Genomic DNA, 25400 nt, shown 5'->3' on the forward strand with positions numbered 1-25400 from the left:
AAAAGAAGTGTATTTTATCTGAGACTTCTAGCCGCAGATTCCTTATCTTAGAATTATCTCCAGCTATCAGACTGCATCCGGAAATTGTTTGTGGACAGTACCCCTGCACACCGATAGGTGGTGTCATTCATTTTCACGTGGCGTCATTGATGATGTTTGCGCCGAAAGTGGTGTATGCATCGCCAATATAGACACAACCCTATCGCGCTGACATCAGTTGTTTTCTATCTGCGCTAGTCAGTGCAGATTTGGAGAGACCTACCACCAGTAATTTTTTGACTGACCTTTTTCGACTTTTCATCAAAGTCTTTTTTCAGGTATTCTCCTGGTGTGGCATGATGTCAACTAGGAAGGCCGGCTTCAAGCCCTGCAGCACCATCACCGATGTCGATGATGGACCCGCATCTTGTTTGCCTCTGGTGCCTTGAGCACAACCAGAACGCAAAGACCTGTGTGGACTGCTGCGCCATGCACGCCAAGCCCTTGACGGAGCGCTCCCCCAATCTCCTTTCCCCTCGACATATGATACCACAATATTCTCGAGTCTGGCCGAGAGGAAGGTCCTGAGATATGTCATGGAGCCCAAGATCCTTGTTTCATTCCTAGTCGTCTTCGGGTAAGTCCCACAAGAGAAAGAAAAGTAAAAAGTTGAAGATATCTCGACTTCTCCACAACCGTCGAAGTCATCCAACGAGACTAAGTAGCATCATCATTCGAGGCCTGTCTCAGTGGTTGAGCCTGCACCTGTGCCAGCTCTCCTCCCTGAGTTTCTGCGAGCCGCAGCGACCCCCGCCCAACTTAGCGAGGCTCTTTGAAGCCTTGCTCCTCCTATTTGGGTGGCCCGTTGCCGCTGGTGTGCCCGCACGCCATGGTGGTTTGGGAGGGGCCCCCACTGGTGCTCCACCAGCTCTTCCGTCCCCAGCTCCAGTTGGCCCCTTGGATCCATGTTTGCATCCGGACCGGCGCCAGTCATATCACCAATCCTTCCCCAGCTCCGATGCCAATGCTCCTGATGCACCCAACAGCATCCGCCAACTGGAGCCATGCCTTCTAAGACAGAGACCGAGTCCCATTCCTATGGTCTGGTACTCGGGGAGTATTGGTTGGGGTCACTGGACCCTGAAGACTACCAGCCCCTAGACCCCCCTAACATGGACTGGTGTGAGGAATTGGTGGATGCCAGCAGACAGGAAAACTCTCTAGATACTGGCATGGTCTCCTACTACCATGACAATAGAGGAGGGAGCCCCTTTTGTTATGGTGGTGAGAAGGGCGTTTGAGGTCCTGGACCTTAGCCTACCCTCAGTAACAGTCAAGACTAATGTCTTGATAGAGGTGCTTAAGCAGGGAGTAACCCCCTCAGAACTGCTTCTCTCATTTAATGAAGCCTTCACGGATGTCCTACTTGGTACTTGATCCAAACCCTGCACAGGGGCTATTGTGAACAGGCCGATTGCCCACGGCCCTCCTCCAGAGCACCCCAATTTCCTCATGCAACACACGACCCCACAGAGCTTGATGGTTCTAGCCTCCACCTCCCATGTAAATCCTGGAGCATTTCCCTACCACTATACCGGCTATGGAATCCAAGAGGCTGCACACCTTAGGAAAGAAAATGTGTTACACCATCCTGGCACTGCAGTCTGTGAACACCACATGCCTTTTGGACCATTACTGCCATGCACTGTGAGATTCAGTTGCGCAGGTGCTGATCATGGTCCCGGAGGAGGCCCAGGCCACACTCTCCCAAACTATGACATACTGGAGAGATGCAGCCAAGTTCCTGATCAGATCTAAGCAGAGCGTTTTCTTTGACAGTGACATTGATGACTGGCTTTTCTGGGGATGTCCAATAGTTGCTTATGGACAGGCCCTTTGATGGCTCTCCTTTCCTTATAGACCAGACGAACTCCACGTTGGAGCGCTTCAAGGACAGCAGAGCTACAGCCTGGTCCTTTGGCCTTTCCATTGCCCCTCACTCATCGCAGTCCACCTGCTTCTTTCGTGGCCACGGAAGGGGCTTTCTGCAGCATTTTTACCCGTCCAGCCACCACGGCACTCAAGCTTCTCAGCCTCTGCATGGCCCAGGACGCGGTACCCACAGACTCTGGGTCGGGCAGCCAGAATTCAGGCCAGTGCCCCGCCCCCAGCAGCTGCAGTCTCCAAACCCCTTGAGTTTGCCCTCCTACCATCATGGGCATCCAGTGAGGATACACCATCAACTGCCCACACTGGCGATCAATAACATCAGGCCTTTGTGTTCTTCAGATTTTCCAGAGGGGCTATTCTCTCCCCTTCGTGACTTCTACTCCACCCATGCCACCCTCTTTGGACATGTTGCTGAAGGACCATCTTTCCTTTCTCTGCCAGAAAGTACCTCCTCTGTTGGCCAAGAGAGCCAAGGAGAGGGTGCTGACACCAGAAGTAGGTTGTGGCTCTTATTCCCACTACTTTTTTGGTGCCCAAAGAGAAGGGAGCGCTTCGGCCTATCCTAGAGCTGTGCCCTCTCAATTTCTTCCAGAAAAAAGGAGAAGTTCAAATTGCTCATGCTTGCCCAGGTCCTGTCTTCCCTGGATCCGGGAGACTGGATGGTAGTGATTTGCAGGACCCATACTTCCACATTCCTGTCCTGCCTGCCCACAGATGTTACCTGTAGTTCACAGTGGGCCACTAGCACCTTCAGTTCTTCGTGCTTCCTTTTGGCCTTACCAGTGCCCCTTGGGTGTTCACCAAGGTGATGGTGGTGATTGCAGCTCATCTGCAGAGATCAGTGGTGCCAGTATTCCCCTAACTCGACGACTCGCTGTTGATGGCGCACTTGCCCCAGGCAGTCGTCTCCACCTCCAGACTATGGCAGACCTCCTGCACTCTGAACATGACGAAGTCTCACCTGACTCACTCTTAGACACTCCATTTCAGCTGTTCTGGACATTGTGCAGTTTTAGGCCTATCTTCCCGAACGGCGAGTCCAGGATATTCAGGCTATGATACTGATGTTTCAGCCTCTATCCTGGATTTTGGTGAGAATTACTCTGAGGCTTCTGGGCCTCATGGCCTCCCGCATCCTGCTTGTATCACATGCCAGATGGGATATGCAGGCTCTGCAGTGGGGCCTGAAGTTCCAGTGGGTGCAACATCAGAGAAATCTCTCCAACATGGTCCAGATCTCAGAGGGAACTGTGCAGGATCTGCAGTGGTGGCTGACCAACTTCGATTGAGTCAGAGGCAGACCCGTCTCCCTTCCCCACCCAGATCACACAGTAGTGACAAATGTGCCGCTCCTGGGATGGGGTGGCCATCTGGGTGTGGTGGAGATCAGAGGGCTCTAGTCTCCGGCGGAATCCGGACTCCACATCAACTTGCTGGAGCTCTGGGCGAACTCAGCCGTCGATGCCTAGCGGATCACGAATGGCGTCTCCATCCAGAGGTGGCACTAGGTCTCCTTCAGCAGTGGGGAGAGCCTTGGTTCGATCTGTTTGCCTCCGCGGAGAAGGCGCAATGACAGCGCGGTTTGGGCCCTGAGTGTCCAAGGCGGCTCTCGCTCACAGATGATTTGTCTCGAGTGGAACTCAGTATTGGCCTTTCTGCCAATACTACTCCTGCCCAGCATTCTCAAGAAGATCAGAAACTACCGTTCCGAAGTCATCCTTTTGGATTCGGTCCGGGCTGAGAGAGTTTGGTATATCTGAAAGAGACACGTTAGTGATAGATTCCTTACCTTAGAATATCCCCAGGCGTTAAACTGGATCCGGAAAGTTTTCGTCAGCAGTACCCTTGCACATCGGTAGGCGTCGTTGTGTGGCTCCGCGTACGTTGCTGGCGTCGTAGTCGCCGAGATGACCTCGTCGGAGCTACTTAGACGCTGTCGTCAGTTCTTTTTCCGCGCTAGCAAGCGCAGATCCGAGAGAGAGCGGTACTCATAGTTAATCTTTCAACTTGGTTTTTGAGACTTGTCTCTCTTGTTTTGTCGTGTAATCTGTAAAGATTCCAGTACACCAATATCTTGAAGTCCCAGTTCAATTTATTGATTTCCAGATTGAACTCAACAGCATCCTCAGCTCAACAGTTCACCAGATGTTGCTCTCTCTCCATTCTAGATTCCTCCCATGTCATCAATGACCCCAATACATTCCAAAATGAACATCAAATCATTACATATCTTTCCCCCTTTAACATATCAAAATTTTAGACAAAACCTTACACATCACACAAAAAGAATAATAATAAACATAACGATAAAATATTATTATTAAGACTGAACTTTACACACATCACACATACTTCTCGTGGTACCATTTTCCAAAATTACCACGTTACGCTTAACTTCTTTCACTTTGCAAGGATCGGATTATTTACTCACCCTTGCAAACAAACCCTCTTAATTTGACAACCACCCAATCTCCAGGTTTAACGGAACAACGTTTCACGCAGTTCCTTTTGTTATAGTAGTCCATGTTCTTTATTTGTGATCTCAATATCTTCCTTTGAATCTCTCCCCTGTCTACTCTCACATTAGCTGCCACTCTATTCAACCACATTGGACACTCTTTTACTCCAGGATTTCTTCCTTTCAAGGAAACGAAAGGAGAAGCTCCCGTCGTCGAATGAGGACTCGTCCTATGTCTCCATAACATTCTCCTTAATTCCCTCTTCCATGGAAGATGATTAGCAAGCGACAGCTGTATGTTGCTCATCACTAATCGATTTACTCTTTCTACGACCCCATTGGCTTGTGGTCGAAAAAGAGCCACCTTATCATGTTCCACTCCCATGCCAGATAGATATTCCTTCATTTCCCTGGATACAAATTGTGCCCCATTATCCGAAATAATCTTCTTTAGCACACCTTCCTCCACAAAAACTTCTTCCAAAAACTCAATGATGTGTGAACTCTTCACCTCTCCCACATCCTTGAGCACAAACCATTTGGTATGACAATCCACCAGAATTATAATAAACCTGCTCCTTGTTCCCGACTTCGCTATGGGTCCCAAAATATCTGTAGCTACTTTTTCCCAAGGTTTCTCTGGAAAACTTACAATATCCAATGGAGGTTCTTTAACTTGTTTTGTTTTATCGCTGTTAGCACATATTGAGCAGTTTTTTACCTTTTCCTCGACATCTTGATCCATACCTGGCCACTAGTATGATTGTCTAATTTTCCTCTTCACAACACTACGTCCTAAATGACCTTCATGGACAATGTTAAGAATTCTACTTCTAATACCTACTGGAGATATTAATTGATTCCTTCTCATCAATTTCCCATCAATTATGCTCAATTCCTCCTTGGACTTGAAATATTCTTGTAACTCAGAATTCATTTGACAATCTCTGTTCAATCCATGCACAACCTTTTCCTCAATCACATCCATCCCATGATCTTCTCTCCTGGCTGCCATCCACTCTTCAGCCATTATAGCCATCTCACCATTAGCAAAAATTCTACTTCTAGACACCTCTCCAATTGCATTATCATCACTATCTTCAGGTGCTCTTGATAAAAAATCCACAATCACATTTTTTAAGCCTTTCACAAATTATATCTTAAAATTATAGTCCATTACTGACAATAACCATCTTGAGATACGTGGTGTTACATTCCCTTCCAATCCTCTACCTCCTTTAAAAATGAATGTCAATGGCTTGTGATCTGTCCTTAATGTGAAAGGAATTCTCCACACATAGAACCTGAATCTGTTGATTCCCCAACAGCAAGCTAAAGCTTCTCTTTCAATCACGGAATAATTACACTCCGCTCCTTGCAGTCTCCTAGACGCAAATCCAATTATGTTCTCAACACCATCCTTAACTTATGTGAGAACCGCGCCAAACCCCACCTTGCTAGCATCAGTCGTTACATATGTTCTCGCTGTCACATCAAAATGGCCAAGTGTCGGAGCATGACTAATGCTTCTTTTTATACATAAGAATGCTTCTTCACATTCGCTACACCAGACAAATTCAACTCCTTACTTTAACAATCTCCTTAATGGTTCTAAAATTTCATAAATCTTTTTACAAATTTAGCACAATATTCCACTAAACCCAAAAATGATTTCAATTCATCTTTGCTACATGGTCTGCTTGCTTTTTCAATCGCACTGACAATGCTTTTCTTTGGAGTTATCCCTTTACCATTTATAGTATTTCCAAAATAGTGTACTTCACTCTTCCTAATTTGACATTTATTCATGTTTGCGTAATTTTAACATTACTTTGTTAAACAATGCATTGTGTTCAGAAATATCCCTACCTATAATTAATATATCATCTTGAAAACACAATACACGATTGAGATTTCCAAACATGTTGTCCATTATTCTCTGAAACACTGCAGACGCTGAGGCTAGGCCAAACGGCATCCTTGTGTAACGAAAAGCCCCCAAGGGCGTCACAAAAGACGTCAAATGCCTTGACTCATCATGCAAATCCACCTGATGGTAAGCGGACGACATATCCAAGACACTGAAAACCACCCCACCACCATTCATCGTTAGCATTTCCGAAATATTGGGAAGAGGATGCCTATCCACCCAAATTGCTTTGTTTAAGTCGTGAAGGTCAATGCATAAACTAATTTTTCCTTCAGCCTTGGGTGCTACGACAATTGGTGCCAACCACAAGGCTTCGATGGGTTCAATAATTCCTTTTTCCAATAGTTTGTCTAGTTCCACTTTCAAGAGATCTTTCATGGGATTAGGGACATTCCTCACTCTATGTACTACAGGTGTTGCTCCTTTCTTTAATACTATTTTATGTGAGAACCCTTTTAGCAAACCCAATCTTTCAGAAAATACATCAGGATATTTATCAATGAGATCTTCACTTTGCGTAACATCAATTTCCTTTATCTCCTCATGCACAGATAACATTACAGGCTCTGTGGCATTCGGATTGATGACTATTCCCAGGTCACGTTGGTGACGCCAACCCAACAATTTAGAACCATAATCACTGATGTATACTCTGCCGTACACCTTCTCTCCTTTGAAATCGATGGTTAACCACCTCATACCCCCCAAAATTTCAATTCTCTTTCCAGCATACCCTACTGTTTTTATATCAGGTTTGGATAGTGAGTTGACATCCCAAGTAAGCTCAAATACGTCCTTTGATATTAAAGTAAATAGACTCCCAGAATCTACTAATACTTGTACTGGAACACCCTCAAGAAGTATTTGACAATGGGGTTTCTCCAAATTATCATTACTCTCTATTCTTACCCCATCAGGACCCTGATTGATTACACACCTCTCCTTTTGTATTCAACCATCCACCATAGAAATAATCTCTACCGTAGAAATTAGTTCTTGATTATCACCACATGAATCAACCATTTGTGATTCAATTTGTTGAATTCGCTTAGAATTCGTAAAATCTATTTTAGTTTTACACATTTTTGCAAGATGTCCCCTTTTACCACATTTCCTGCAAATGGAGTTTCTAGCAGCACACCTGCTACTAGATGCAATGTGTCCCGGAGCCCCACAACGATAACATTTTATTTCTCTCCATTCTGCACTAGACTGCTTAACCTGCCCGTCATTTTTTACTTTGGATTCTGTTCCCACTTTTAAGCTGCATTTCTCTTTAGTCTGTACTGTTCCTACCTCCGCAACCAAAGTCTCTTTATTTTCACCTCCTGAACTATCAATTTCTTTTAGCCATACCGCTGTGTGCTCCATCCCTTTAGCAATTTTGATAGTTTCATCTAAATTAGGATCTTTTAATAATAACTTTCCTTTAATTCTTTTATTAGTGCACCTGACTATTTGATCTCTAATCAGAGAATCAGTCAACTGCTCAAATTGACATGACAAGGACAAACCTCTTAAAGTAGCGACATAAGATGCTATATCTTCGTCTTGTTTCTGCGCTCTAGAAAAGAATTTGTCGTTCTAATACCAAGTTTGTTTTAGGAGTGAATTGGATTTCAAGCATCTGCATAGACATATCATACACATTGTTTGGTTGTCCATCACCCATGCCCAAAGATACTTCAGGCAAGTCCTCATATATCCGTCTCCCTTCTATTCCGAGATGATGCAGTAGTATTGCTTGGCGCCTAAGTGGTCCGTAACGGTCACCACCAATTGCTAAGAGATACGTTACAAAAAGTTTTTTCCACTGTTTCCAAGGTACAGGCGGTTCACCAGGAGATGACAAAAAAGGTGGAGGTGACGACATTGACTGATCACCCATGATGAGGCAATCAATTAAGTTAAGACAATTGCTCAAAATAATATAATACAACAAATTAAAACAATAAAAATGTTGTTTTCGCTCTTTTTTTTTTCTTCCTTTAACTTTCTTGTTTGCTGCAGAGCTTATTTATATATAAAATTCCAAGGTTCTTTTCTCTAATTTCTATTCACTTCCTTAAGTTTGTCCAAAGGGTCTTTCCTCTAATTCTATTCAGTTCCTTAAGAATCCAAAGGTCCTTTCCTCTTAATTGTTTCCACTTCCCTAAGAAACGAAGGTGCAGTTGCTGCTCTCATGGATACTCCTATTTGAAATAGTTTGTGTAATCAGGCAAGTGATGAAACATTTATTATGATTGTATGCACCGTGCTAGAACGTTGTTAGCGCTTTTATGAAAATGTTCATTTGTTCAATTTCTTTTTAGACGCACAGGACCGGTGTTTCTTGACGCGCTCTAAAAGAAATTCTTTTGATGTTTTCCGTTACTAGATAAACGCTAGCACTCGTGCTTGAAGAGATTGTCTTTTGGTTTTCCTCATATACATACGCACGAAGAAAATGACTTTGATCGTATTTGCGTACTCGCGCTTGTGCACGCGATCTTTTCTTCTTCCAACACACGCTGGCAGTAGCGCTTGTTCACGCGCTCTACATGTGCACTAGCAGGGGCATTTCACATGCGCTGTATATGCGCTGGCAATACACGCTTCCTCATGCTGTCTTGACGCGCCTTCACGCGCTCCCTCCCGCTTGCGCTGAACCGTTTCAGTTTGGATGATGCCAATTACTCAATTACGATAAAATACATTAGTCGTGTGATAAAAGACAGAAGATTGCCTCTTCAGTAATTGATATCACTTGCCTGAGTCTTGTTATTCTTGTATATTCTCCAAGGCAACTGTCCCTTGCACAGTAGTTCTTGACTTTTCTTACTTCTTTTGAGTTCACTTCTTATTTCCTCTTCAACTCGTCGCCAATGTAAAGATTCCAGTACAGCAATATCTTGAAGTCCCAGTTCAATTTATTGATTTCCAGATTGAACTCAACAGCATCCTCAGCTCAACAGTTCACCAGCTGTTGCTCTCTCTCCATTCTAGATTCCTCCCATGTCATCAATGACCCCAATACATTCCAAAATTACCATCAAATCATTACATACTTGACTCCTAGTGCAGTTGGGATGTCCGGGTTTAAGTCTTGTAGGGACTGCCATTGGACCATGTCTGTGGCGGACCCGCGTGACATATGTCTCTTCTGCTTGGGGCACATCCATGACCCCGAGGCGTGCCCAGATTGTCGGGCAATGGCGCCGAATGCTTTGCGGGAGCGTTCCCGAAAGTTGTTGGAGACCCGGCAATTGGCTCTGCACCGCTCAAGGTCCCGCTCCCGTGGGAGGTCAAGGAACAGGTCGCGGGGCCGACACCATCGTTCGTCGGAATCGGGGACAGGTAAGTCAAGGCGCCATAAGAAGTCGAAGAAGCGGCGTCGCTCTTCGTCTACTTGTCGTGGAACGCGGTGGAGGGGGCGGGTGGTCAGTCCCCCGCAGCTCCGGCGGAGCCTCCATTGTTGCCTGCGGCCTACCCGCCTTTCCCGGGCACGCACGCAACTTCGGAAGAGATACAGGTATTCCTGTCGGCCATGCGCCGTTTGTTTCCCACATTGGATCCCTCCGGAGCACCTTCGGGCCCCGTGGACCCATGGGGTGGCTCTGCCCCCGTGCCGCCACCTTTGGCCCTGGCTAAGCTGGCAAGATACCCGTGGAGCTGCAGGCGCCAGGCCGGATGCCGCCGCCGGGGCTGACGCCATACACAACGCCGTTGCCTAAGGGGCCGGACTACGTCAACCCTGGATTAGTATATTATCCTCTGATTCCAATTCCAGGTGATCAGTTTATTCCCTTTCACCGGGCCCCTTGTCCTTACAGTCCTCTTACACGGCCGGTGGACGAAGGGGAGTACTGGTAGGGGTCTGAGGACCCTCTCGCAGCTCAATGCGAGGATGAACCGGAGTGGGAAGGTGATATGGAAGGTCCAGCGAGTCTGGGACATACGGGCTATGATTCAGATCTTTCAGCCCAGGTCCTGGGTTTTGGTCAGGAAGACACTGAGACTGCTGGGCCTCATGGCCTCCTGCATTCTGCTGATCAATCATGCCAGGTGGCATTTATGGGCTCTGCAGTGGAACCTGAAGGAGTTCCAATGGACGCAGCATCGGAGAAAACTGTCCGCCTACGTCCAGATCTCGGAGGACACTGCACAGGACTTGCAGTGGTGGCTAGGGGACCAGCGTTGGGTCAGCGGCAGATCCCTCTCACTTCCCCAACCGGAGCACACAGTGGTGACGGATGCGTCCTTCCTGGGATGGGGCGGCCACATGGGAGAGGCGGAAATCAGAGGCCTCTGATCTCCGGCAGAGTCCAAGCTCCATATCGACCTTTTGGAGCTCAGGGCGATCCTACCTGCACTGAAAGCATTCCTTCCCTCTGTCAAGGGGAGAGTAGTGCAGGTGTTCACGTATAAACACCACCGCCATGTGGTACTTCAACAAGCAAGGCGGGGTCGGGTCGTGGACCCTATGTCAGGAGGCTCTGCGTTTTTGGACATGGCTGGAACGTCAAGGCATTTCCTTGGTGGTTCAACACTTGGCAGGTTCTCTGAATGCAAGGGTGAACGAACTCAGCCGCAGGTGCATGTTGGATCACGAATGGCATCTTCACTCGGATGTGGCGCAAGGTCTCTTTCAGCAGTGGGGAGAACCTTGGTTAGATCTATTCGCCACCGAAGAGAACGTGCAATGTCAGCAGTTCTGCGCGTTGGAGTTTCCAAGGCGGTACTCGCTCAGAGACGCTTTTCGTCACGAGTGGAATTGGGGTCTTTTGTACGCCTTTCCGCCTATACCACTTCTACCCAGAGTGCTGAAGAAGATCAGACGCGACCGGGCCCAAGTCATTCTTGAGGCACCGAACTGGGCTTGAAGAGTTTGGTATCCCGAGCTACTCAATATGAGCGTGGATCCCCCAATACGACTGCCTCTTCGGGAGGATTCCTGTCGCAGCACCAGGGGACGGTCCTCCACCCGAACCTGTCCAGCCTCCACCTCCTTGCGTGGAGATTGAGCGGCAACAGTTGATTCCAATTGACTTGCCTCCTGAAGTCGGTAATGTGATTCTGGCAGCCAGGCGTCCCTCGACTAAAACTGTATACGCCTACCGGTGGAAAATGTTTGTAGCATGGTGCACGGCGAAAGCTGTAGATCCTTATTCTGCCCCTCTATCTGAGTTCCTATTGTTCCCTCTCTCTTTGGTCCAGCAGGGCTCTGCTCTGGGCACTATCAAGGGCTACCTTTCTGCTCTTTCAGCCTTTCTCAGGCTGCCTGATCAGCCCTCTCTTTTCAAGTCCCCTGTTGTCAATAGATTTCTCAAAGGCATTGTGAGAAGTTGGCCTGGTATATGATGTTCACTAGTTAAAGTGACCACCTTGTACCATGCCAAGCAACCCTTATGGTGTGGTTGTAAGTCAACCTTTTCGGACCAGCTGCCCTAGTGGTAGCGTAGGCTAAGCAGTCTTTCAGGCTAAACTCGTTTAGGCATGTGAAGCAAGCTGTTTTACCATATGTAACCCCCTCCCATACCAATGAAAGGACACCACACAGATATATATTCAAAATATATATGTATTTATTACTCAAAGTATCCCCTAGATTCTTTATGAGCACAGGAGCACAAATCGTTAAACAAGAAAGTATCACAATATACAGAAGTTGCACTTTATATGGATAGGCCCTGGTGGCCGCTCGAACCATATACTAAAATAGTGGTATAAGTACCACGAATAGGAAAGGTAGAAGGCCTAGGGCCTCTAGAATCGCTGGGCCTACAAGGAGCTAACTTCAGTTAGTGACCAGGAGGTCCACGGGTCGCGTGTGCAGTGAGGAAAGTTACACGCGGGCTCCCATAGGCTTTCAATGGGTGCGTAAAAGTTCAAAAGTTACTGCTAGAAGGGTCTTCTGGTTGGACTACGAAATCAAGACTTAAAACCTAGACATTAGAGATGTTACTCTACACTTGTGCACCGGAGTGCCAGCTTTACCTCACCCACAGGAAGCGGGTGCATAGGGCTCGAAGTGCGTCGGGTTTCGTCTATCTGTTCAATGGAGCCTGACGACAAAGATGCTGCAGGCGGTCGGTCCAGAAGAGATGCGGTGGATCCAAGGGTGGATCGGAAGTGTAGAAGACCTGTAAGCAGAGGGGACAGTGTTCACAGTCACTAGCCAGTGACCGGCGTGGCACCAGGTAGGTACCAGGCGATGTCGGGTGCAAACAGGTGAAGAGGTGTAGCTTGTCTCTGCAGCCACGTGGTCCCTGAAGGTCGACGACGTTCAGGAGTCTGTTCACGAGCTGTCCCACGCAGGCTCTCGGTGTCGGCGACTCAAAGGAAGCAAACAAGCCTTGGCAAAAGCGGGAGTCGCAGGAATCGAAGAAAGCTTGTAGTTCTGACCAGCAAGGTCAGAGAGGCTGCTCCTTTGGAGGGCAGCAGGGGCCAGTCTGGAGCAACCAGACCAGCGTCGTAGTTTTCAAGATAGTTCGCCAAGATGGCCACTAGCCAACGGGCCAGGGACCGGGCAGGCGCGTCGAGTTGCAAAGTGCAGAGGGGCCCCACGCAGATCGTGGAGATGCTGGAGGGCTCCCCTTTGGTGCAGATGCTGCTCGGATGTTGGGCTTCTCAGGGCCCAAAGCACAACTCGGAGGGAGCCTCTGTTGTCACGCTTGCAGCTTGTCGAGTGTCTTCCAAGATGGCTGGCTCCACGTGTCTCGGCGCCTCCACGAGTTCCTTCTTTGCAGGGACTGTGGATCGGGCTGTGAGAGGTCTGGAGGTCCAGTTCTTGTCGGTCTCTGGGCTCGGGCTCCGGCAGGAGGCGGCGGCAAAGCAGACGTCAATTTGCTGGATGGTGCTTGCGTTAGCAAGATGGTCACTCCCTGACCATAGGGGAGATTTCCTTCAGTCTTCTGTGCAGCAGAACGTCGAAGTTCCCGTCTTCTTCTTAGTTTCAAGTTGATTCCAGGATGTCTGAAGTCTTAGGACACAGCTCCTACCTTTAAGCGGATTCTAGGGGCCGGACTACCTGCTAGGTCCCTCCCTAAGGGTGGGACCAGGAAGGGGGGTGGTTACACCCCCAATCCTTTGTCCAGCTCGCCCCAGGTCCGGGGCTGGTGTGCCCCAGGACCGGTTTGAACTGGCATATGCACCGAGGCTCCTTGTTAGCCTCAGGCATGTCTGGTTTCTTTCAAGCCCTACCTGACCAATACACAAAATCCTGTCTGGGGTGGTGCTCGCACCTCCCCTGGCAGGAAACCCTTTGTCCACGTCTCCCAAGCTGGAAGGACTCCCAGCAGCAGGAGGGCAGACTTGTGTCGGTGGTGGCAGCGTCCATTTTGTGAAGCTGAGGCTATGTCTGATTTTACCCGGGTTTCAGGTTCTGTACATGTCGTGTCCCTCTAGAAGGGTGGAATGCTAACCCCGTCGCAAGAACTGGCGAGGGGTTAGTATTCCAATTCGTATGACACCTTACTCGACATGTTTTGATAAAGCCAAACCAAAGATAGCATTTAACCGCGAGGTTCATAATGCACTTAAGAGTATATGGTATGACGATATCTGGAAACAGTAGAAGGAAGTGGTTCCGACCACTGCAGACAGGCTCAGCTCATGCCAGAGCACCATCTCACATGAAACCAAACACTCTGCCTTCAGGATTGTTAAGGCCTGCCATAGGAGTGACTTATAGGTTAACATGTGTCCCATTTAAGGTTAGGTATACTACACCTAAGTAAGAGGTGGTTACACCAACTAACCCCAGCTGAGTGATCAGCCAGTTGTGTCACATTGTTAGGCCAGGCCAGGGGTGGCACAATACATGCTTCAGCCCCTGGTAGGCCTTAGATACACCAATGCCCTGGGTACCTAGTGTACACTGGTACAGGGGGCTCACAGGGTGATCTAGTTCCAATTGGTTATGCACCTAAAGTGCATAGTGTCAATTTAGTAGAGAGAAGAGCAGGCTGGGGGTCTGATTAGCAGGCCCACAGCCTCAATATGTCAAAAACCAGTGAAGCAAAAAGCAAAAATTTGGGGTGACCATAGGATAGCAGACCCTACTCTCCTACATGCATGATTCACCTTTTCCCTCCTATTCCTTTTGTGATGCCTCAGTGGGACTTGAACCTGGTTCTCACATACTTAATGTGCGCTCCCTTTGAGCCTCTTCATAACTGTCCTTTGAGGTTACTAACTTTGAAAACTGCCTTCCTGGTGGCCATCACCTCCACCAGGCGTGTGAGTGAGCTTCAGGCTCTTTCATGTAGACCTCCTTTCCTGGCGATTCATCCGGACAAGGTTGTGCTTTGACCACGTCCCTCCTTTCAACCAAAAGTAGTCACTGCCTTTTATCTCAGGCAAACTGTTATGTTGCCCACTTTCTTTCCGCATCCTTCAAGAGAGGAAGAGAGGCTCCACCGTCTGGACCCAAAACCTGCTCTTTCATTCTTTCTCAACCGCACACCGCAGTTCCGGGTGGATGACCAGCTCTTTGTGGGCTACGTGGGTGCCAAGAAAGGTCGGGCTGTGCACAAGCGGACTATCTCCTGATGGGTTGTCTTGTGCATTAAAGCCTGTTACTCTCTGGCTAAAAAGGAACCTCCGGTTGGGCTGCATGCCTATTCTACCAGGGCGACAGCAGCTACTACAGCATTAGGACACGGTGTTCCCCTGCAAGATATCGGTCAGGCAGCTACGTGGGCCTCGCTGCATACTTTCACTAAGCACTATTGCCTTGACAGTCCAGTCCGGAGAGACGGCGTCTTTGACCGGTTGGTTCTCCATGACTTTCTGGTGTGATTTCAGTTCGCAGACCCTCCTCCGGGGTTGGTATTGCTTGGGTATGTATTCTAAGGTAAGGAATCTACCACTAACGTGTCTCTTTCAGATGCACAAGTTACTTGTGTAACGATATATCTGTAGGAGACATTAGTTAGTGATAGATTCCTTACCGCTCGCCCATCCTCCCCGTTATGCGAACTGTTCTGTAGGGTTCAGGTCATCCCTTTCGGGGCCCTAGTTCTATTGCACCAGTAGTCGGTCTCTGGCATGGCTCTGCATTCCTGGCGTGGAATAGTCGTGTACAGAACTGATGTCAGCGCACGTGGGCCCGTCTAAGTAGCTCCAACGACGTCATCTCGGTGACTATGACGCCTGCGACGTACGCGGAGCCGCACGACGACTCCTACCGACGGTCAAGGGTACTGCTGACGAAATCTTTCTGGATCCAGTCTGACGCCTGGTGATATTCTAAGGTAAGGAATCTATCACTAACTAATGTCTCTTACAGATATATCGTTACACAAGTAAGTAACTTGTGCATCAAGCATGGCCATCAGTCCTCCGAGGCTGCCCCTTCGAGTGGATCTTCTCTTGCAGCAACAGAGGAGGGTTCTCCACCCGAACCTGTCAATACTCTGCCTTCATGTGTGGAGATTGAGTGGCGGCAGTTGACAGCTTTCCACCTTCCTCCTGAAGTCTGCAATGTTATCTTGGCAGCTAGGCGTCCTTCTACCAAGACTTTGTATGCCTGCCGTTGGGGCAAGATTGTGGCAGGGTGTGCAGAGAAAAAGTGTTCTCTCTGGTCCTTCCCTTTATCCTTTCTCTTGCCTAGCAGGGCTCTGCTTTGGGCACCTTAAAGTGCTATCTTTCTGCCATCTCTCTCTTTCTGTGGTTGCCAGACCAGTCATCCTTGGTCAAATCCCTGGTGGTAAATAGGTTTTTGAAAAGCTTACCACACGTTTCCTTCTTCGCCCTTCATTATGCCTCCTTGGGTCCTCAATCATGTCCTTACATTTCTGATGTATGCGCTCTATCAGTCACTGCATAACTGTGCCAGTCGTCGAGAATTCAGCCCCATTGACACAAGAAATTCACCCTGGATCAGTGAACACTGTGGACTCGCCTTCAGCTGACATTGATGCAACTTTTGTGAGGACACTCTGCTCATATTGAAAATGTCTGTGGAGGATCTTTTGTAGAAAATGCCCTTCTAGTTAGTAATTCCAAATTCTCCTGGTTCGACCAGCATTGGGTTTGGAACCTCTGCTTGTTTCTGGAGCTCGAGGTGTCAACCTGCTCAGTGTGCAAAATATTAAAGTGGAAGAAGACCATCTGCTACTGACGCTATTACCGCACAAGGTACTACATCGAGACTCATCCAAGATGCCGAATCTTTTCAGACCCAAGGACATCATGGGTGCCAAACAAGAAGAGCCTTGGTTCCAAGGATTTTTTTCTGAACACTTCAGTTACGCAATGGTAGGTGGTGATTTGGAGCTCTGGATCAAGTCCCTCCCTCTCCAGAAGTGATATCCGAGCCATGTATAAATGCCCACCCCTGTGTGTTAAAATCAGTTCCTTTATTTCTGCATCTTCTGACGTGGCTCCGGAGCTTGGTCACTCATTTTCTTTGTCTGTTACAGAAAGTTCTTTGCCATATTTTTCACAGTGTAAAAGGGACAATGTCTCTCCCTAAAACTGCAGACTTCAAACCCTGCAAAGACTGCCATAAGCAGGTCTGTCTTGGGTTTATGGACTTTTCACGCTTCTCAAAGTACTTGACTTGGAAGGCTCCATGTACTGCTTTACAGTCTATGCAGAGCATGTGTATCCACAACAACACATGCTACGCACATAAAATGTTGCCCTGTAACCATCTCTTCATAGTATGTAGTACTGTAGATTCACATGTGCCCTCCCTCCTACCCCGAAACGATTGATAATCCAACAAATTTTCAATTTTGTTATCCCTCCACAATATACGACACATATATTTTGTCTTGGTTCACTACACTACAATGCCAATGCTTACCTTCTGAGGTGTACTCTTTGTCCTTGTTCTTTGTGGACTAAAGGAGACATCATGAGGTATCTTGCGACTCTAAAGACGACTTCGAAGAAAAACAACTTGCTAACATTTGTGCCCAACACTAAATGGCAGGAGCATGCAAAGTTCCTGAAAACTTCAGCACAAGCAACCGACAGTTGGTTACAAGATGAGTAACATATTTCTTTTAATAGTTCTGTCATCTTTCTGTTGGCATGTTGGATGCATTGAGGTTGTTTATTGTCTTATGCCTTTGGTCAGGCTCAGTTGCTATTGGTAGTACGAGTAGAAATGCAACATTAGATGGTGAAAAATGGGCTGGACAATGTGGGAATATTTATAAGGCTATCTCTTACTTTCATATTGCAAAAGACTGTATTTGCACATTATTACAACTACGGCATTTGTGGCAGTGGGAAGTGACAGTTTTCAGAGGTTTGTATTTGTAGTGGTATCAAGGACGTTGGCAAATATTTAAGCTGCCTTCCATCTTCTCAAAACTTAACTTTAATGCTGCTAAGTGTTTTTTTCTTCCACCTCCTTATTTGTATATAGTTTTCCCACCTGAGTGGTTTACTTTAATGACACGCAGACTCTACCATTAGTATAGCTTGACATATTGCCAGATGTTGTTGGGATGCATTCAAAAGGATTATAAAGATTCTATTTCAGTCGCTGTTGCATAGACATGCTGGCGCTCACTTGGTGCGCTAACTAACCTTACGGTCGTCCCATTTACACCTTCCCCAACAGGAGCTTGGCTTGAGCAGCATTGAACGTTGTAAAGGATTCACTGCACATCTTCTGAAGATGCTCATCAAACAAAGAAGTTCGCTATCTGCAATGACAGAACAGTGGGTCACAATGAGGTACAGTATACATAGAAGAGGAACCGATGGGAAAGGTGGTTATATAGTGTGTACATCATACCGACCTTCTAACACACTGCTATTTCCTGGGTGTACTTTTCACTGAGTGTGTCATTTTCTCTGGTTGTGTCCCATTGTTTTCATTGCCTTGCATTACATCTGTACAATCCCAAACCTTACTTTCTGCCAAGCTCTCTTTGGTATTTGTATCGTAATGTAGCTAAAATGAACAGAGACTGAAATAAATGTGCAAGCCTTAAAGTGTGAGTTGCTGTGCACAGTTATTGACTCGTGTGATAGTCTAACTTAGTAAGATCTATAACAAGTACTTGGTGACCCCAAGCAACAGAAGGAGATAGCATGGCTTTCAGTCATTGGATTAATGTGGATGCAGAATACATACCATTCTTCTCCAAATTGTTCATACTGGTTTGCCAGTGAGTTCGCCAGCTGATCACCTGTTAAATGAAAATGTAGTCACAGGATTGTCCATCATAAATTGACCTGAAAGCCTACTGTTTCCCATGAAGGGCTCTTAATGCAGGGGTGTGATCACTTGTCCGCAGCCTGCACAAACTGTTTCTCTCACAAAGGTCAATGATTTGCTCCTCAGTATTTCCATTTTGCCATATTCCTTTAATTTATCAGCCCTATCTCTAGTTGAACCCCTCAGCACTGAGTGGCACACCAGCTTAGATTATTTGTACAGAGTTGACATCTGTATTAGAAATGTCTGCCCCTCGACAGTGTGCATTTTTGCTAGCTTAGAGATGCTCACTTCCTATTTGGCTCTCTTAAAACTTTCCCTCTGAACCCTTTGTCATTGGGCTGCAATTAAACTGACTAATGTGTTTTGGAAAACGATGACTATCTTGAGTGCTCTTGATTTTAGTGTGCTGTGTTCATTGCTTTGGATAGTCTCATGTATAAACTCTCAATAATAGCATTCAGCCTAAGTTTCCAACTTTAAATCCACTTCTTGAAACATTTATTAAATGTTTGGTTGTCTGGCATGGCTTTCTATTTATAAGTGCTGTACAGTCTTACAGACTGTTACTGTACCCCATGTAGTTTCCAAAATATTTGTAAGTAGCCTACTGGGCAGTGGAAATATGCTCACTTTGAATTTACATGTATAACTTTTATCAGCATTACTTGTAGCAGCACATCAGAGTTTATCGTTATACAGTACTCACGTTATAACTTTGCTTTTGAAATTCAGTAATTGAAACAAAATTCTGTATTGCAAACTAGATAGCAGAACTCTGTGGACGTTCTTTTCATTGAGTAACTAGTGTACCATACTGCTGTTGTTAATGAACATTTACTAAATGTGTTGTACCTTACGTTTTTTGTCTTTATTGCTTTCACTGCTAAATGTTTTCTAAGTGTATTTTTGTGAATAGAATTACATATTCTTAAAACAAAACTAACTGGCACTGTTATTTGGTTTCTCTTCCCTCTAATTCAACTATTTGGGCCCTGGATTAGAAATCTCCTGAGCTGCTTGAAGGAGATAAGTTCACGCATGGATGTTACAAGGGACTATAACATAGCTTTCCCCCCTCAAGGTGGGGTGCAGCAGTGGGCCATCCGACTGCAGAACCTGGCCATGCAAAGCATTGTAATGGTGGAGCAGCTCTCTTGGTTTATTCAGTGCTGTCCAAGTCAGCAAACTGAGAACTGTGACCAGACGTCAAAGACTGAGGAAGTGCAGAGCAGCACAAAGCAAGAATGTTCAGACAATCTGATGACGTGGGAGCTGAAATACCCGTCACCTGTGACTGAGGAGCAACTGCCTCCCATGTGTAAGATGAGGATAGAAGATCCAGCTTGGAAGAAGTTATCCACACAAGTGAGCGAAATGCAAACAGAAATTAAAATAGTGAAAGCAGAGGTGGATAAAATCAGGAGGCGGTCCTGTGAGCCATTCTTTTATTCCTGGTGAGTAGACAAGTTTGAAATGCGTTTTCTAACTGTGAGCCAAATTCTACCATCTAAATCCTTCAGCAAGTTGCAGATGTTGTAGTTAATCATTACAGCTGTTCTTCAAATGAAATGCATTCCTAAAACAGATCCTGGCACTGAAAGGAATCTGGGTAACTGTGAGTTTCTTCATGAACCGACACAAGCAGCAGATTAGGAACTTTTCATGTGTTTGAAATTCCATGAGCTTTCAGTTTAAAGATATTGCAACCAAATAATTTGTAGTTGCAAGATGTAGATCAGTAATGAATTCAGGGAAGGCAGACCAAGTATGTCATGTACATAATGTGCTTCAATAATGTAAAAACTGTTGGTTTGTTATGACAGATTGAAAGTGTGATTATATTATATCTGTTGTCTCCAACCAGTTGATCGTGAGCATATAGTAGCTCACAGACACCTTCTGTGTAGCTCACAGCCTCAAGTTAATTTTTAAATAAACACGGTGTCACATTTTCCTTTTAAAGTTAAGGGAAGGCTGTATTTTACATTATCATCAGGCTCCAGATAGCTGCTGTTGTAGGTCCACATGAACAAACAGGAATTCAGGCAAAAAAAGTGATATCCAATGTTCCTTACTTATTCTCATGGAAAAGAATCCCACTGCGCAAGTCTCACAAATTAAGTCCAGCCTTGCAACTCCTCTCCCAGTTAAACATACACAGTATAATTGGAATCTGAGGAGAAGAGCGAGCTTAAAGACACATGCCACATTTGCTACAATACCAAACCTGGCCTGATAATGAGCAGTGCTGAGTCAGATTTATGCTAGACTCCGATTTATAACCCAGGCGGGGCAGAGATGTGAAGAATTAAGCACTGAAGTTTTTACCTCTTAAATAAAAGTCCTTGTCAACTCAATTCTTCCCATTTAAACAAATGGCTGTATTTTTCTGTTACACTTTTGGCATTGTGTCTACAGGCCAGTGGGTGCGTTGTGCCTTCTGTTTGTAAATGTGACACTTTGTAATAGGAGAAAATTTAAATGGCGAGTTTTATGGAATTCATAGAAACAAAGTTGACTCTTCAGTTTAATTTTCTCCCATTTCAAAGTGTTACATTTACAAACAGCAGGCATCTTGTTCCCTGTGGTGGGTAGACATGGTGTCATATCTATAACTGAAACAATACAGTTTTTTTTTAAAGTGGGAGAATTTTAAAGTGCAGAAAAAAGTTTCATTTCAACATTTTTGCGGAGCATTGTTCTGCACTTTAAATTATTCCCATTTAAAACTGGTTATATGTTTGTGCTATGCTTGTAACAGTGCTACATATGGTGAAAGGTATGTCCTGTGCCACATGTACATAAGACACAGGCTCTAATTCACCTATACACAAGTATCTCATTCATGTGCACACGTTTATACATCTCAAAAGACGGCACTCTCACTGATAAATATGGCAGCCTTGTTATAGTGCCCCTAGTCAAAGTATTTTGTTCAAACCATAGTATCTGGCTGTATGGGTATAGGCTTAAAGTCTGTGAAGCTGGGCATGGGGGTTTCTGGTAACACTGCGCAAGTGGCTTTGACTTCAGTGGTTTGCGATGATTTTCACTGATCAGAAGTAGCTCTCACTACAGAAAAGGTAGAAGACCCCTGTATTAAATGGCACACCACAGAGGACACTGGAAAAGCATGCACCTTTTAGAACTATAAGTGAAATTGTAATTTAATCCAGCACATCTTTTTACTGTTAACAGGAAAGACTTTGAAGTTTGTGCCATAGGTATTAACACCTTGATGAAAGTCTCTGCTCAGCTTCAGAATACAGAGACCCTTTTTTGTACTCCTGAGCTGGAACGCAGTCCAGGTTCCCAGCAGATGGTGCTGATAACAAGCTTACAGTACATCCAAGAAGAAGTGAAGAAAGCTGCCACAGACTTTACTACATGGAAAACACAACTGTTCACATCTGTCCCTGAGAAAAAAGGCAAGTGGTCTTTTCAATAATTGGGTGAAGAAAATCATCCCCTTTGCACGATGGCACTGTGCTACTGCTATTTTGTAGGGCTGAGGGACCAGCTGATCATTAGTCCCATGTGTTATCAGAAAATCCATGCCATCTAGATCGTATGTACAAACACACAGACTTGACAATGCCCAGAGCAGGCTTCAGTTGATAAGTATAAATCCACAAGCTGTGGGGACAGCCTGAATAAGCTTGCTAGGAAACGTAATTTTAAAGTAAGCAGCTGTCCATGCTCCAGGGGCTAGATAATGTGGTTGTCCTATTTTAAAATAGTGTATGAATTAACCAGATGTTACTGTTCACATAATGTTAGCATTTTAATTATCTTGCTTACACCTCCATTCTCCTCCCCTTTCATTTTTCACATTCTGTAAACTCCCACCCACTCTTCCCATCCATCCTATTAACTTGTGGCTGATTTTTTTGGTTTGTGGCTGCCATTTTTGTGTTTTTATTTTTTATTTCTGGTGGATTGCCACTGTCTACTGTCTATCTTCCCCCAAACTTCACCCTTTCGATTATTACATAGAATAAAACAAATGCTTCTTCCTTATTTCGGTATTAATTTATCCTGTGATCATATCCTTAGGTGACTATTCTAAGTGTGTCATCAATTTACACATCTTACAGTAGCAAAACCTAAAGTACAAAACTACTGTTCAGTGAGCCTTGGTGTAGGTCTGTTTCATTATACCCTTCATAATCTTGTAATATATAATGGGTAGAACATAGATCATGTCAAGATAGTCTCATGAAAATGTGTGATAACTTTCCTTAGATTTTTTTATTATTTGTGCTATGTATATCACATGATCTTCACCACATAGATAGCGCTGTGCTTTACAGAGTCTGGGCAAACTGTACAGAAACATCATGGTGGCAAGTTGTATTAGAAGATGGAAGTCCAAGACAGAGTGGTCAAGGGAAATATTGCATATATCTCAGAGAAGTTTTCAAGGTCTAGCCAAAGAATATCAGGGTTGTGGCTTTTCTAGTGTCTTCCAGAAGAGCTTAATGATTTAGGATCAAAGCAGAAAAAGGTTTGCTTGGAAATGTTTGTTTTTTGTTAGATTAGTGTCCATGCTGGGTTTGTTGTTTGTCCAGCAGGAGCCTCCAAGTGGATGTGTTCATTACCAGTATTGATCTGTTCCTTAAAGTGGAAAATCATGAACTTTGAATGTAAACATAACGTCTGTGGTGAGATGTGAAAGTTCATTAGTACTGGAGGATTTAATGTGATTTATGTGCAACGTATCCCACCCAAGTCGGTTTTTGAAGGAAAAATTTAAAAAAGCGAGACCTAATAAGGACAGCCAATCTCTATGGACAGTTGTGCTTCAAATGACACGATTCCAAGGGTTTAAAAAAAAATGACATGAGTCACAGTGTTCTAATCCTGATGCTTTTATCAAGGGTTAGCCATGAGTCTTTAGCAGGCCAAAACATGAGTCCAATATCAAGGATATATAATGATCAATACCAAGGGTTTCATCTAGAATCACCCTCCAATGATTTCACCTTGGCCAAGGACCACCTCTCCCTCCACCTCCCCCTGCAGGTCTGCAATGTTACCCGCTGCCATTGTGACTTTGTATGCAACTTTCCACAGATCTGCCCGCAACAGATTAACATCAATCAACACTATCTCGATTTTGTCTTCCACTGTGGTCTTGGAGCCTTGGATCGCAGCCTGCAAGGCAGCCCAGGAACTTCCCCCTCTGCTGTTTCCCCCACATCACACGGACCAGTGTGCCGTGTTATTCTTTGGGTGGGGTGCTGCAGTATGGTATATTGGGTGACGGTGTTTGGTAGATTTTAAGAGCTGGATTGTCCTTGCCCATAATAAGCCGAGGGAGTGGTTCCCCAACCTCCAGGCCGCAGATTCAGCAGGTGTCTCTTACCACCTACGCCGCTGACAGCACAAGGCTGTGAGCAACACTCCTGCAGTTACCAGCTCTGGGCAGATGACAATCCACAGCCTCTGAGGCCGTCAAGGCGAGCCAACTTTACTCCGCTATAGTGGGCTCCACCATATCACCTCCTGTCCCTATATGCCGTGATGCTCCTTGCTGTCCGGGATCCCACAATAGTGACAACACCGCAACCCATGCAATGACTCTCTGGGCAGGATGCTGTTGGCTCGAGCAAGAGCTGAGCAAAGTGCACCCCCAGAGGTCCTAATGCATTCCCGGGGAGGGGGCACCCCGTGGTCCTGCGCACCCACAGGGTCGAGGCCTAACAAAGCCCGGCAGAGTCCTCTGTCACGGGCAAGAGCTTGTTGCAAACACCAGTGCCTGGGGCCTCAAGGGTACCCTCCATTCGGGGGGCAGTCAGGTGGTGCAATCAGGGTCTGGGACAAGTACATCGACACCGGGCCCCTAAGGCAGCAAAGAAACCCGCCAACATTCACCCCCCCCCCCACCCCACGGCGACCACCCCCAGCAGTCGATGGGAAGGTAGTGTCCAGAGGTCCTCACATACCAGGCCCAAACAAGTAGTGTGACTGGAACTCAGCCAGGGATATCCAGCCAGATGGCGCTGTCAGGAGTTGGCTTCCAAGCACTACCCAGGGGCGTTCACCAAGGCAGCAGAAGGATCACCTCAGATCGGGCCACCAATTCAAGCCCTGCCGCATGATCCATAGGATCAGAATGGATAGAAACATTGCAGTGCAAACCCAGGAGTAACACGGTTATGTATGGGGGAATCGGCCTTTACATCTCGGCTCAAACCACGCTGTGCCTTATTAACGCAATCTCAAACACAAATGCATCTTTACCACGCAAGTCAATACAACTACTTGCCTTAAGGAATGCTATGTTGGACTTTAAGTCTAACACTTTTCCTAGTGTTGCGCTGACTGGCGTTGAAATAATAAATTATACTATTCCAAAGTCCAGTGCTTTCCCTAAGACAAGTCGCTGTAACGACTTGCATCATAAAGGAATGCGTTGTAAAGACACATTCAGGGTTCAGACTGCGTTGTTTAGGCAGGCATGGTAAATGCCTGCGTGGTTCCGACAAACAACCAGTATGTCCCAGGGCCATGGGCTTTGCTACATCAGAGATGCCCACACAACGCGCTGCGCTAGCACTTAGTGTTTCAAACTGCAGGCTCACACAATGTAGGCAGGTGCCTATAAGTCTTCCTCAGGCCTGCAGTCCTCCTCCCAGCCCCCACTGTATCATGGCTTTAGTTCTGCCAGAAGGACACTAACGGCAGTATCTCACGCCCCTGTCAGTCACCAGGAGATGACTGCAGCAGGAGGTTGTGTCGGGCCCTGTGGGGCTGCTCCCCTAAGGTATTTAGGCAGGGCTCCTCGTCAGCCCTGACCCTGGTCCTCTCTGGCTTCCTCCACAGCCGAGATAATGGACTCGCAGGCAGACTCCAGACAGTGGCTCCACCACTGCCGGGTCCCCTAACCTTTCAGTGTGGTACCAGCAGAG

The 25400-nt window shown here is 46.2% G+C and overlaps 1 protein-coding gene across 1 annotated transcript in view; it reads left to right on the plus strand.

The window, feature by feature from the left end:
- MDN1 (midasin AAA ATPase 1) overlaps positions 1-25400 on the plus strand; it is a 2002810-nt gene that overhangs the window by 1543572 nt on the left and 433838 nt on the right. The window contains exons 78-80 of the mRNA XM_085611158.1: positions 17881-17996; positions 19488-19940; positions 21685-21914. Coding sequence (XP_085467284.1) covers positions 17881-17996; positions 19488-19940; positions 21685-21914 — 799 coding nt within the window. The remainder of the gene's footprint in view (positions 1-17880; positions 17997-19487; positions 19941-21684; positions 21915-25400) is intronic.

The sequence above is a fragment of the Triturus cristatus genome, chromosome 6 (genome assembly GCF_964204655.1).
Source record: "Triturus cristatus chromosome 6, aTriCri1.1, whole genome shotgun sequence".
In the NCBI taxonomy this organism is placed as follows: Eukaryota; Metazoa; Chordata; class Amphibia; order Caudata; family Salamandridae; genus Triturus; species Triturus cristatus.